Raw genomic sequence first — 14,297 nt, 5'->3', positions numbered from 1 at the left:
AAGAACCACTTTAAAATAAAACTCCAGAGATAACAAATACTGCCAATTTAAAGCAGAAAAAATATATTGTGGAAGGGGTTTGGGGAAGGAATTGATTATTCTGTGAAGAAATGACCTATTTTCTTCTCTATTTGTATACATATAAGAATTATATAATGTGAGTAAAAACTGTAGGAGTTTTGATGTGGGAATAGAGATGAGTAGTTTTTTAATAGGTGTTAAGGTCAGGATTTTGATCCTCATTATTTCACGAGCCAGTTCTTTTCTTGTAGACTATGTTGATGAGTACTGGTACGTTTGCCTATTAGTTCAACAACCAGAATAGGCCACCCGTGATGGTTTCCTGCTTGGCACCTTTGAAGAGCTGGCCAACTTGTGCTTTAGTTTGGCTGCTTCTAGAACAGACTCCTACTTTTGGCCTGACTTGGTGTGACCAGGGTCAGATGGTAAAGACAGGTGTATCTGAGTGTTAAGATCTCTGAGGATTCTTCCCAAGTGAGTTACCCCTTTTTACTGTGTTTAAGCAAAAGAAGTTACTTCCAGTATTTCAGATAGTACATATTTATTAATGCCATATTTTTAAAGCTTAAAGTAGAATAGTTAGCTCTATGTATATAGTATATGTTGCGGGAAATAGCACATTTTCTTCTATGTACGTAATTGGAAAATAATTCTAAAGTAATTGTGTTGGCACTCTTTCTCATTTTTCAGTTTCAGAGGAATGCACTGTTCATACACTTTAGTCTCTAATTTTTTAAGTGTGTGTTGGAACTATGTATAAGCAGCGATATTTAAGTGATGTATTTTTGAGAATTAAAAATATTTGGTTGGCTCTAAATAGGAAGTGTTTGAAAGAATGTTTTTCAGCTATCATTGTATCAAATGATACAATGATATGAGATGGCAGATCATGAGATATTAAACAGAAATGGAATTAATTTTGATTATGACTTTTTCCACTTGGATTTGCATGTCACTTTCAACATCAACCACTGAAGCTTAAAATTACTTGATGTGTTTGTTTTTACCTGAGCACCACCCACTTTGTTTCCAGATGTGTTAAAGCTACTATTCAATGGCCTGACGGAGGCAGAATGAGTGCATTTGAAGTCCACATAAAGAATTATTAAAGTAGTTAGCAACAGACTTTTTTAAGGGGACCTTACGCATGCTTTTAAAGCTATGATTATTTATTTCTGGTGACAAGTATAGTTTTATTTTCTTTTGTTTCTTGATAGCAGAATATTAGAAGTGTCAAAATCCTGCATTTTCACAGCTCTGTTTTCATACATCTGTGGTAGCATGATGACATTTACCATATGGACTTTTGTTATGTTTATTTCTTTCCCCTCTTTTTTTTTTTTTTTTTTTTTTTGTGGTACGCGGGCCTCTCACTGTTGTGGCCTCTCCCGTTGCGGAGCACAGGCTCCGGACGCTCAGGCTGAGCGGCCGTGGCTCATGGGCCCAGCCGCTCCGCGGCATGTGGGATCCTCCCGGACCGGGGCACGAACCCGTGTCCCCTGCATTGGCAGGCGGACTCTCAACCACTGCGCCACCAGGGAAGCCCTCTAGTTACTCTTGATAAAATAGTAAATATATGTATTTACTAAATTCTGAAGTTAATTAGGATCTTTCTTTTCTCTTCTTAATTATAAAACGAAACTTAGGATACTTTATATACACCTCCCAAACCTTCAAAACTTACATGCTTTGAATTTATATTTTAACTCTAGCTTAAAAAAAAACCTCATATGATGCTACTGCTTTGTGTTTAGATTCAGTGTTTAAGATTTACGTACATTTTCACTACCTTGTAATTTTTTATTTCTTCTTGTTTCTCAGACTTTCTGTCTGAATTGCTTTCCTTCTGCTTGAAATGTTTTATCGTATCTGTCTGTCTGTCTCTTTTTTGGTCCAAAAATATATTTATTTTGTAATTCTTCTTGAAAGTCAGTCACTGTTTTCCTCTAGCTGCTTTTTTAAAATCAACTTTATTTAAGTGTAATTTACATGCAATAAATTACAAATACTTAGGTTCAATGAGTTTTAACAGATATATACAATTGTGTAGCTACCAACCCTGTCAAGATGTAGAATTGTTTCTGTCACCCCAGAAATTCTGCCTGTGTTTCTTTTTAGACAATATCCTCACCTCTTGCCCAGGTAACTACTGATCTGCTGTCACTCCAGGTTAATTTTGCCTGTTTTGGAATTTCTCAAAACTGGGCTCATATAGTATGTCCTTTTTTGTGTAAGGCTTCTTTTGCTCAGTATGTTTTTGAGATTCACCTGTATTTTGCATTTATCAGTGGGTTTTTCCCCTTATTGCTGAGTAGTATTTCACTGTATGAATATACCACGATTTCTTTATTCATTCACTTCTTGATGAGTATTGAAATGTTGTCAGTTTTGGACTATCATGAATACAATTGATACTACCATGTGTGTACAAAGCTTTTTTGTAGGAAAGCTTGTAGGCAATATGCCTTCATTTCTCTTGGATAGATACCTACAAGTGAAACTGCTGGGTTGAGTGTATGTTTTCACTTTATAAGAAATTGTTTCTGGTGACTTGTAAGATTGTTTCTTTAGCTTCAATGCTCTACAGTTTCCCAGAAATGTTTGTTAAGTGTAGGTATTTGTTAAGTCTTGGGATTCATTGTGTTTTGGAATCTGTGAGTGTTGTTTTCTCATAGGATTTGGAAAAATTCTTTATTCTCTTCTTCAGATACTGCCTCTTTCTCTTTCCCTCTCTCTTCTCTTTTGGCATTTCTAATTGAATGTAGATTTTCTAACTCTCTTCCATATCTTTTAACTCTTTTTTTAAAAATGTTTTCCTTCTCTTTGTTTCTCTGTGCTGCATTTAGGTAATTTCATCAGAACAGTCTACCAGTTCCCTAGTTCTGATTTTTGCTCCATCTAATCTATCATTAGAAACATACATTAGGCATTTAAATTTGTTTTTGAATTTTAGAAGGTTTAAAAAAAATGTTTCATCAGTCTTTAACTTCTTGTTTCTTGTCTTTCATTTCTTTGAACATATTAGATATAGGCATTCCTTAGTCTTACAGTTTTAGTGTCTGAATTTCTTGCAGATTTTTTTTTTTTTTTTTTTTTGTGGTATGCGGGCCTCCCACCATTGTGGCCTCTCCCGTTGTGGAGCACAGGCTCTAGACGTGCAGGCCCAGCAGCCATGGGTCATGGGCCCAGCCGCTCCGCGGCATGTGGGATCCTCCCGGACCAGGGCACGAACCCACGTCGCCTGCATCGGCAGGCGGACTCTCAACCACTGCGCCACCAGGGAAACCCTTGCAATTTAAAAAAAAAATTTTTTTTTACCATGAGCTGCTCGTTTTCTCTATAATTTTGTGGAAATTCCAGAAGTTTTTGTTGTTGTTGCTGCTTTTGACAAGCACTGTAATAGATTAAATTCCTCATTGAGGGTTTTTGGACCACCCAGGTAATGTGAATTCGGGCTGCAAATTCATGTGGTGTGATAGCAGGCTTTTGGTACCATTTTTTTGAGTAGTGCTATTCTTCACCCTCTTAAGTGCTAAGGTTTGAGACAGTTGACTTTCCTTGCTATTATTTGTTTTGTGGTAGGGTATTTCTAGGGCCTCTATATTGAAGGTTTAGTTTTCTGGGGTTCCTCTTTATGGGAGGGGTATCTTCTGTTGGACTCCCCACTTTATGCAAGCTCTGGGTTACTCTCCTGTTCTTTATACTTTTTGAGATGGGAAAACCTATACCCTAGGTCACCTGTTTTAACAAACATTTTTCAAGTGAAAGCCAGCTTCAGTCTTACAGCTTTGGGATCCCGTCTTCACTTACTATTTGGTTTTTAATCCTTGCTTTCTTATTCACTTGCTGTCATACTTAAAATGTTTTAATATCTTTTTTTTTTGGCCGTGCCGTATGGCTTGCAGGATCTCAGTTTCCTGACCAGGGATTGAACCCTGGGTCAGGCAGTGAAAGCTCTGAATCCTAACCACTAGACCATCAGGGAACTCCCAAAATATTTTAATATCTTTTCCAACAGTTGTAAATGTTTCTGTGGGGTAGATAACTAGCCCACCAGGTTTCCTACAACAGATTTTTAAATGCAGATTTCTTCCCTTATCTACCACTTTAGAAAAATTTTTTAAAAACTATAGCACCTAATGTTGTCAAGGAAGAGAAAAGTTCAAATAGATCCTCTCATATACAGTTACTGGGAATAGTATTAATATTTTTGGAAGGCATTTGGACAATTTGTATTAAACATTAAAATTGATTATAGTATCTGGCTCTGTAATGCCATTTCAGTGCTTGGGAAATTATCCTAAACAAAAAATTTATGCAAAAGGATGTTCATTGCAGAGTTCTTTATAATAGGAAAATTTTGGAAATGGCTTAAATATACATCTTATTTGTTTGTTTAAATCCTTCCGTATTCTGTGAAGGATTTAATGCCCAGCAATAGAATAAAGGTTAAATCCATTGAGTTTTTTTTTTTTTTTTTGATAAAGTCTTACATAGACCAAAAAAAGGTCTAAAAGTATAAAAAGAGAAAAGGCTACTTGATCTGTCAGCAGCATCCTTATTTTTACTTGTCTTCCAGGACACTTTTCTTTCCTGGTTTTCATGTTCCCAGCCCAGCTTTTTCTTCTCCATCTCCTAGTGTTTCATTTTCATCTCCTCAACTTCTTAAGATTGTAGTATCCCGAGGTGTACAGCCTTTTGTCTTCTCTTATCTGTCTGTTTCTTTCCACTGATGATTTCCAGTCTCATGGCTTGGAGTAGTATCTGTATGTGAATGACTCTCAAAGTAACATCTTCTGCATACACCTTTCTTCTGAATTCTCAATGCATACATTCAGCTGCCTGCCTTACATCCTTGTCTATATGTGACTAGCTCACACTTAACATTCCAAAGCTAAACTCCTGATGCTTTTCAGTTGTTCAGGCAAATACTTTGGTACCATCTGTGACCTCTCTTTGTACCTTTTACCCTGTATCTGGTCTATCAAGATATCATGTCTTTTTGGCCTCACAATACATTTAGAATCCAACCACTTCTTACCAACTTCCGTAGATTACTGCAGAGGACTCTTAATTGGTCTTCCTGCTTCTATTAGCCCCGCCCGCTCCTCCCCAGAAAGACAGAATCAAACTAAACAAAAAAGAATTACGTAGCCCCAAATGCCTAAATGCTGTGGTTAAGAAGCCTGCACTATAGTTTTGGTTTTTGTCTTTTCCCCCCACCCCCTTCCCCAAATACGTCATGTCATGGCACTCATCTTCTCAGAACCCTCCCTTGGCTCCCAGTCTCATTCAGAGTAAAAAGCAAAATTCTTACAATAGTCTGCAAGGCCCTACAGTGTCTGGTCCTCTTTACCTCTTGGACTTTATCTTGGTCCGTCTGTTCCAGCCATCCTAACCTCCTTGCTGTTCTCTGACCACACCAGGCCTTCTCCCACTCAGGGGTCTGGGAACCGGCAGCCCTCTCTGTCTTTGCTTATATCTGCTCAGTGAGCCTTCCCTAATCAATGGCATTAATATTGCCACCCACCTCTCCTCCCCCTGGCACCTCCAGTCCACATTACCCCTTTCCCCCTCTTCTTTTGCTTTAACACTTTACCCTCTAACATCCTATAAAATATATTTGTATCATGTTTATTACTTTTTCTATTGACAGCCCTCTCCCCTCCTTCTGTAGAAGAATATAAGCTGCAAAAGGGAAGAGTTGTTTTTTTTTTTTTTAAACTGATGGGTCTTAAGTGCCTGAAACTGCTTGGCACAAAACAAACACTCTAAATATCTGTTGAATTAGTGAATAGCAATTTAGCTGTTCTGTTTCCTTTAATAGATTTTGGATGATTTTAATGTCTCTATACTTTTCTAAAATTTCTCATATTTGTTATATATAGGCACTATTTTTATAATAGAAAAAGTAAAATTAAGTGTAATGAATTTTGTGCTGGTTAAACATTTTGTTTTTTATTAGCAATATTAAAATATACCCTGTTTTATCCATCTTTAAAATTTTCAAATGTTAGGTTTCTGAATCAGCATATAAAATGAATATGATCTTAGTTTTGTTAATATGTATAAATATTCACATATAAAAGATTAAACTTATTTTTTATTTTCAAAGGACTATGATTTAATCTCCAGAGAACCAAAAGCTTTTGTATTTGAGGGAAAAGTGCGTGGCCCTATTGTTGTTCCCACGGCAGGAGAGGAAGCGTCTGGGAATTCCAGCAATTTAAGAAAAGGAGTTGTAATGAAGACGACTGTGTCTCCTAAAGGAGATGAAGATAATAAGAAACCAGCCTGTGCGGATCTGGCAAAAGAAGACATTAAAGATAATGACAGAACATTACAACAGCAGCTAGGTGATCAAAATAGAACTATTTCATCGGGCCATGGCTTAAACAATGATATTGTGAAGGCCTTGGACCGAATTACATTGCAGAATATTCCTTCTCGAACAGCCCCGGGTTTTACTGCAGGAATGAAGAAGGACTACGGTCTCCCTGTCACTGCCCTTACATGCGCTAATGCATGTTCACACGTGGCTACTTGTGGGAATGTTCTGTTTGAGGGAAGAACTGTTCAGCTAGGCAAGCTTTGCTGTACTGGAGTCGAAACTGAGGATGATGAAGACACTGAGTCTACTGCATCAGTGGAACAAGCATTAGTTGAAGTTCCTGATGGACCAACACTCCACGACTCAGATCTTTATATTGAGATTGTGAAAAGTACAAAGTCTGTCCCAGATTATTCGGAGGTGGCTTATCCTGATTATTTTGGTCACGTTCCTCCTCCATTCAAAGAGCCTATTTTGGAAAGGCCTTATGGTGTACAAAGGTGAGTTGTAGATTTCCTCTTCCTCATAAACAAGATCATTGTCAAAATATGGAGCATGCTGAAATAAACTGCTTTGGGTATTTAGGAAGAAAATTACTCTTAATTAAAGTTAGTGTCGGCAGAGCCCCCTCACCTCCCGCTTGTATCCCTCACAAGCATCCTGTAGTAATAAATATACTTCTTGCCTAGCAAAAGAAAAAAAATAAAGTTAGTGTCATTTTTTATCCTGCTTTGGAAATTTTGCATTGTTTTGAAATTGTCTGTATGGGTTTACTTTATTTTCTAAGTTCATTACCTATTCAAATGAAGCCAGCATAATAAACCTGACCATTGTACAATTTAGAAATTTTCTATTTAGAATGATTCTGAAAATATAAGAAGATTGTTTAGTAATCTTTGAAAAAATATTATATTAGTTATATATTAATTTAGTAATTTGATTATTATTTGAACTTGATTTGGGTATATAATCTAAAAATACCAATATGGGCAGCATTATTTTGTTGTAAAATTTGGAATTGGAAATATACAATATAAAAATTTGGGATTCACAGGACTGAACTTATTAAATATTGCCAATTAATTTTAAAAATTATGGTTAGTATTAACTGTTGTCAACTAGTGAATATTGGGCACGTAAATACATTTTTGGTGCAACTTGACTATTTTCAGAGATTATGATTAAGGGTTTGTGACGGTGGCTTACCAGTACTTAAGAACATTTATATGTTCTTGCTATGGGTATGGTATGTGATGATGAAGGAAGACATTACTGTGCATATTTGATCCTCTTTAGACGATGAGCTCCTTTAAGGCAACACCTGTGTCTTATTTATTTTTTATATTTAGTATATAATTAATCATTTTTACTTGGCAACTTAGTATATGTTTAATGCTACCAGTTGACTCCTTGATCCATAGGTGTGGAATCACATACAACATAGCATCAGAACAAGTGACTGACTTTGCTGGGACGTGGGGCGGGGGGGTGGGTGGGAGGGTGGGCCTTTGCCTTGTCATCCACCGGTTGTATCACAGACTGCATCATCCAGAGGCCACGGGCCTCTTGGAGTGCTGGAGTGGCCTTCAGAAGGCACAGATGAAGCTCCAACTCAGAGGAAATACTCTGCAAGGATGGGCTGCAGTCTTACAGGATGCAGTATAGGCACTAAGTTAGAAACTTCCATTTGGTTCTGTATCCCCAGTAGAAAGACTAATGGGTCTGGGAAGCAGGAGGTGGAAACAGAAATAGTCCTACTTACTGTAGCTCACAGTGTCCCGCTGGGGAACTTTGTGCAGGCGTGTGTCCCTGCACCTCTGAGCTCTGCAGCGTTAGTAGTCCTAGCCCCAAAGTGGGTGTAGTCTTTCCACAGGGGACATAGCAAGGGTACAGTTTGACTGCAAGCTGTGGTTGCCAGTGATTTACTTTAGTCTCTTGTGTCTAGGACCAGCAGACAGGACCCAGATCAGCTAAAGGAGGTAGGATTGCTTCTACACAATGGCAGCAGGTTGACTATGGGTGACACTCAAGTGATCCACTAACTTTAAGTGTGAGTGGACACATGATGGCCACCCTGGAATGAGGATGATATGATTGCCAGGGTCTCAGACACCTAAGGAATGTTTGGGTCACTTAATCACAGCAGCTACCAAGACCTGCAGAGGTATGATAGGTGAGGCAGAGGGGAATTTTGATAGATATCGGAGGATGGAGATGAGTTGCAGCCCTGAGAATAATTGCAGTGATGGATGGGGACAGCGTTTGTCCTGCTCATGTTTTTCTTCTAAGTGTCTCCTTTGTAGAGGCACACAGGAACTGTGGAGCAGCTGCTCTCCAAAGATGGATGGAGAAGTGGATCCATGCAGCGCAAGGGTGGGCTGTGGCAGCCGTGGCAATGAGTTTCTCATCTCTCCCTTCCTGAGAGAACCTGCTGTGAGGCTTTTAGTTGCCCCCAGCCTTCAGCCACTGTATTTTGGAGATCCCTTGCAGTATTATTGCTGAGACCATGTCCTCTCTGCATTGCTTCAGCCATTGGCTGACCATGATGATGGTACTAGAGCTGAGCCATTCCTGACCAATGCGGGGATCTGATCATAGGCAGTCTTTGCTCTGTGGCTTCTTGTTGGCATGGCCGAGACTTTTGCAGAGCTGCACTGCAGTGTGAGGCTCTCCTACTCAGTGTTCTCTCTCTTCCCAGAGGTAAAATATGCTTTTTGGACAGACCTGAAGGCCTGTCACGCCTAACTGCTGCTCCCTCTCCCCTTTGTTTTTCACACGTGTTTCCCCTAATAGATCTCTTGCACAGTTGGCTGCAAGAGATTGTGATTGTGTCTGGCATTTGCTTTTCAAAGGACCTGAACTGACATGCCTGGCATGAGTCAGAATTAGTCAGCAGCTAGATTTTTCTCCTTTTCAGCATCACCGCTTAGCCTCTCTATCTCCTGGAAGTCAAAGATGTCATCTTGGCTACAGAAAGCACTTCCTGAACTTTAAGTGTTCTTTAAATGCTGAGAGCAATTTTCCTCATTAAATTGCCTCAGTCTGAAAGTTTTAGTTTTCCTTATTAGCCTATAATATCTGAAGTAAGATTAGAAGGAAGGAAGGTTGTGGAATTGGGCTATAACTATTATATAGGTCTCTGATTCTCAGCCTTAATTTAACTACCAAGGATCCTTCTTATTTCCCCTCATGGACTTTGTTATGAAAGCTTTTCTCAGTCAAGACTCTTATTTAAGTATTTTACCCATTTATGCTAATAAAAGACATAAATTCCTGCTAAGCAGAGCCTCTGATTAACATTAGATCACCTTTTCAGTTGATACATTTATTGATATTGATAAGTAAAGAAACTTGTTTTAATTAAGTGTAGCTGTACTGCAAATAAATGTATCATGGCCACAAATAGTTGTTATACCTACTCTGTGGGTTTTCAAAATGTCTATGCTGCAGGTGGGGAGCTACACCCTCAACTCTGGTGGCCTCTGTCCTCTTTGAGCAGCTTTTTCTAGTGTTGGGCTTTGTCATTGCCTGGCTGGGTCTTTAAGAGAGGATTATTCCACCCACAGTCCCATAGTCTACTTGCTATCTCCCCAGGACTGTGCCTTTCCTGGTAGAGAAGTTTATACCGACTGGAATTACTGTGGCTCTTCTCAATCCTCCTCTCTTTCTTCACATTTATGGTGAATTCTTTCACCTCGTTCCTGAAACACAGACATTGCAATTGCTTTACTCATCTAATCAACAGATTAGAAGTTCGACCTCTTGAGTATATTAGGCCACCTTCAGATTTTTTTCCTGAAGTAATTGACTTTTTCTATTGCCTCTCTACACAGGGTAATGTATCACAGAGTTTGTTATGTTATTCAAATGAAAGCTTTAAAATATAATTTTGAAACTAAACAGCATGATAAATGATTAAAAAAGGTCACTCAGAGTTGGGATATGTGTTTTAAAGTTGGGTGAGTTGATGCAAGTTAAAGTGCATAGGAGATTGAGCTCAAGGAAATAAAAACACAAAACACCCAATGATTTACAACCTGGTTTCCTGCATCCACTCTGGAAAATTTACAATGAGAAAAGTAGGACCCTAAAACACCTTTTATCCTGGAATTTTCAAAGATTTCTTACCCCACTGATTTTCATCACCTTGATAAAAATATTTTTTTGTCTTCTGATTTGTTACAACAGAAATAAGTCAGAAATTATGAAGTAATCTAACCTTTGCTAGTCTCTTTTGCTGCATCATTATATATTTTGTGTGACTGTGAGTGTTGCAAAGAACACCTTTCATCTTATTTGTCATAATTTCCATTTTCATATCATTTGTCAAAATTTCCATGGGTGTCAGATACTTGATGTGAGGCAGGAATATAATTCTATGTCAGTGAAACCAAACATTATGATTCTGTTTATTTAGATGTGTAGGACTTTCCCCAGTAATGTTAATTGCTTTAGATGTAACTAATGCAAAAAATATATACTTAAAATGTTTCTGAATTATCAGTACATACTAGGCAGCAATACTCTCATATTTGAGGGTTGTTACTCTTTTTCTCCTTATTTTATGTACTCTGCAAATACTTGTCAAGTATTTATGTGGAATTTGTGGTGGGCAGTGTCATCCCGATGCAGAGAGATGCAATGTGTCAAAGCTTCTTTTCTCCCATCATTTTTGAATAACGGGTAGAAAACTTCAGAATTATTTGTTCCTTCAGGTGACATTAATTTGAGACTGGACGAACAAATGCCTGTAGCGGCAATACTTGGACAATTGGACTTGAGAGTGCTGAGGCCATGTGGCATGGTGAGGCGCTTTGGCAGGTCAGGATACTCTGAAAAGCAAGTCGAAACACATGGATGCTAGACTGGGCTCTCCCACTGACTTTGTGTGTGTATATTTGAACAAATAACTTTATTTCTCCAGATACCAATTTTCTTAACTAAAAGCAGATCACTGATTTTGAAACTGTGGGTTGATGTCCATTAGTAGCCAGTATTGAAAGAGAAAATAGCAGTGTGTCACATCTAGTGCAGCCAGGTATTATTTTATAAACTTTTTGCTTCAGCTGTGTGTGTGTATGTGTGTGTGCGTTTGCGTGCGTGTGTGTGTATGTAGGGCTGTGATTTTTTTAATGTATTTCTTGAAGATCACGGTCAAGAAAGTTTGATAATTCATCTAGACCAGGGATAGCAAACTATGGCCCACAAGTCAAATACAGCTTACTGCCTATTTATGTTCAGCCCACCAGCGAAGAATGGTTTTTATATATTTAAATGGCTCAAAAAATCCAAAGAAAAATAATATTTTGTAACACATAAAAATTATATGAAATCCATATTTGTGTCCATAAATAAAGTTTTATTGGAATACAGCCAGTCCTGTTTGTTTATGTACCATCTATGGCTGTTCTTTCACCACAGTGGCAAGGTTAAATAGTAGTGACAGAGACCATGTGCCTTGCAAAGCCTAAACTATTTACTGTCTGACCCTATATAGGAAAAGTTTGCTGACCCCTGTAGCTAGGTAGTCTGAAGGCTTTATGGTTCTGTATTTGTAATAAAATATCAAATATGGGCCAGGTAATAGGTGTTACTAAAATACTCAGAAGTGCTTCCTTTTTTTTTGAAATACATTGAGGATATTGATTCTAGTTTGTTTATCTTATTTGCCTCATCTTCTGAAACTTATTTTTTGAGCAAATGATAAACATTTTGTAAATGTCAACTTTTAGCTCAGTCACTATCTGAGTGCAGTAACATTGTAAATGACTGATGTCAGAATTAATGAGGATTTACTATTTTATCATTTTCAGAAAAGGAAGCATTAGATCCCTTAAAATTATTCAGTGAAGATATCTTTTTGTCATTTTGAATTTCTACTTTATGATAATCTTTCTTGTATGTAATCACTGATCTTTTTAAAAGAAAGTACAATAAATGAATAAAATTTCATTAAAAATCTCTTCACCTCATTTGGAAGGGGAAAAATCCATTATAAGATTCATATCTCAATGTGGATAATGCACTGACATTTAAAAAAAATTATTGTAAATACATAATGATGATTACTTGAAATCCACATTTTTGGTTTAAGTTGGATCAAAAATTAAAATGAAGCATCTGAGTTTAAAGTGTGCTTAGCATTTTTTTGGTGTATTTTCCTTGTATTCATATTACATAAAATTAGCATTTTGATTTTCTTCACATTGTTTTTCTGTATGTTTTAGAAAAATTGCCTAGCTGTATTTCATAAGAATAGATATTTTATTATAAAATATAATTCGTTACCTTGTTTTAAAAAAGCATTTAAGGTATTTTACAAAAATACTTGCAGCAAAATAAAATGAAAAAAATGGCAAAGAAACGTGGTGACTCTTAACCTCAGAAGTATGTTCAGCATTTTTCAAAGTAAGAGACTTTTTTTTTTTTTTTTTTTTGACTGGAGTATAATTGCTTTACAATGTTATGTTAGTTTCTGCTGTACAACGAAGTGAATCAGCTCTATGTACATATATATCCCCTCCCTCATGGACCTCCCTCCCCCCGTCCCACCATGCAAATTAAAATGTACTGAGATATCATTTCCCACATATCAAAAATTGGCTAAAATGTGGAAGCTTGACAGTATATTCTATTGATGAGGCTGTGGAGAAACAGGCTCTCACATACATTGATAGTGGGATTTTCAATTGACAATACCTCTTGTGGAGGGCAGTCTGACAGAGTCTATCAAAATTAAATTCCTTTGACACATTAATCCCACATCTGAAAATTTATGATATATATATATATATACACGATATATATGTACATATACACATGTAATTTGCACACCTACGTTCAAAGTTTTTCATTGTAGCATTGTTCTGAGATTGGAAGCAACTCAAATGCCCATCGATCAGAGACTAGATAAATAAATTATGGTATATCCATTCAATGAATACTTTGCAATGATTAAAAAACAAAAAGATCTCTGTACACTGATAGAAAGAGCTACAAGATATATTATTAAATAAAATAATCAAGGTGCTTGTGGAAGGGAAGTAATAAAAGTAGTTAACTGGATAAATGAACAGTGTGGGTTGGTTGAAAGTGAGAGTCTTCATTTTATACTTTTATGTAATATTTGATTTTTGTACCAGGTCAATATATTACCTGTTGAGAAATTTAAAATTAAAAACGTAGGTGAAGGAATTGTGGCAAAAGCAAAATAAGGAAAGCAAAACCTTGGATTTCTTTATATCACGTTTAGAATTGTTCATGTACTTCTGGAATGGAGATAATAGAAGTATTAGTAGGAGCAACACTAGCAGAAAACTTTTATATTGGGTGGTTTTTACGGGCCAGACACAGAAATAAGTAAAAAGCACTTTGTATGCAGTGCGTATATGCTTATAAATTATGTCATTTAATGGCATAACAACTCTATGAGGAAATTGCTATTATTTCTCCTGTTTTATGGAAGACTATGCTGAAACTTAGGATTCTTGAGGAACTTATCCAAGGTAACACTGCTAGCAAATGACAGAGCCAAGAGTCAGCCTGGTCTACGTCATGAGCCTGTCCTGTTAGGCATTCATACATAGTGATCATATATATGTGGTTATACCATACTCATGAAGAATATCTTCTACGGGTCCTCAGAGAATACTTATGTAATGAACAACATATCCCATAATATCCTGATGGTTGAGTAAATATAGCAATGAGGTGTACTAAATTGTTTCTCATAATGTTGTTCTGTATTGGCTGAAACCTAACAAAAGTACAATTTTGGTGTTGGCCATATATCATGTGAACTTTTGAGTATTTACTAGACTGAATGGGCTGCAAATTTTTCAGACTGCCTTACACAAATTATTTTCTTCTGAGCCAAGCCTTTGATGATGAATGTCAGTAAGTTTGAGGTTATAGTCCCCAAGGGTACCTAGAAAATATTTATTGT

The 14,297-nt window shown here is 37.0% G+C and overlaps 1 protein-coding gene across 6 annotated transcripts in view; it reads left to right on the top strand.

Moving 5' to 3' along the window:
• The window catches only part of AGTPBP1 (ATP/GTP binding carboxypeptidase 1), a 170,714-nt gene that overhangs the window by 88,208 nt on the left and 68,209 nt on the right, over positions 1-14,297 (top strand). For all 6 annotated transcript variants that reach the window (XR_009564368.1, XR_009564367.1, XM_060301096.1 and 3 more), the window contains one exon: positions 6,137-6,852. Coding sequence is in view for 4 of the 6 variants with exons in the window: in XM_060301096.1 (XP_060157079.1) it covers positions 6,137-6,852 (716 nt within the window). In the remaining 2 variants the exon portion in view is untranslated. The remainder of the gene's footprint in view (positions 1-6,136; positions 6,853-14,297) is intronic.

This window comes from Globicephala melas, chromosome 6 (assembly GCF_963455315.2).
Source record: "Globicephala melas chromosome 6, mGloMel1.2, whole genome shotgun sequence".
NCBI classification, from domain to species: domain Eukaryota; kingdom Metazoa; phylum Chordata; class Mammalia; order Artiodactyla; family Delphinidae; genus Globicephala; species Globicephala melas.
This window is presented reverse-complemented; position numbering and strand designations above follow the sequence as displayed.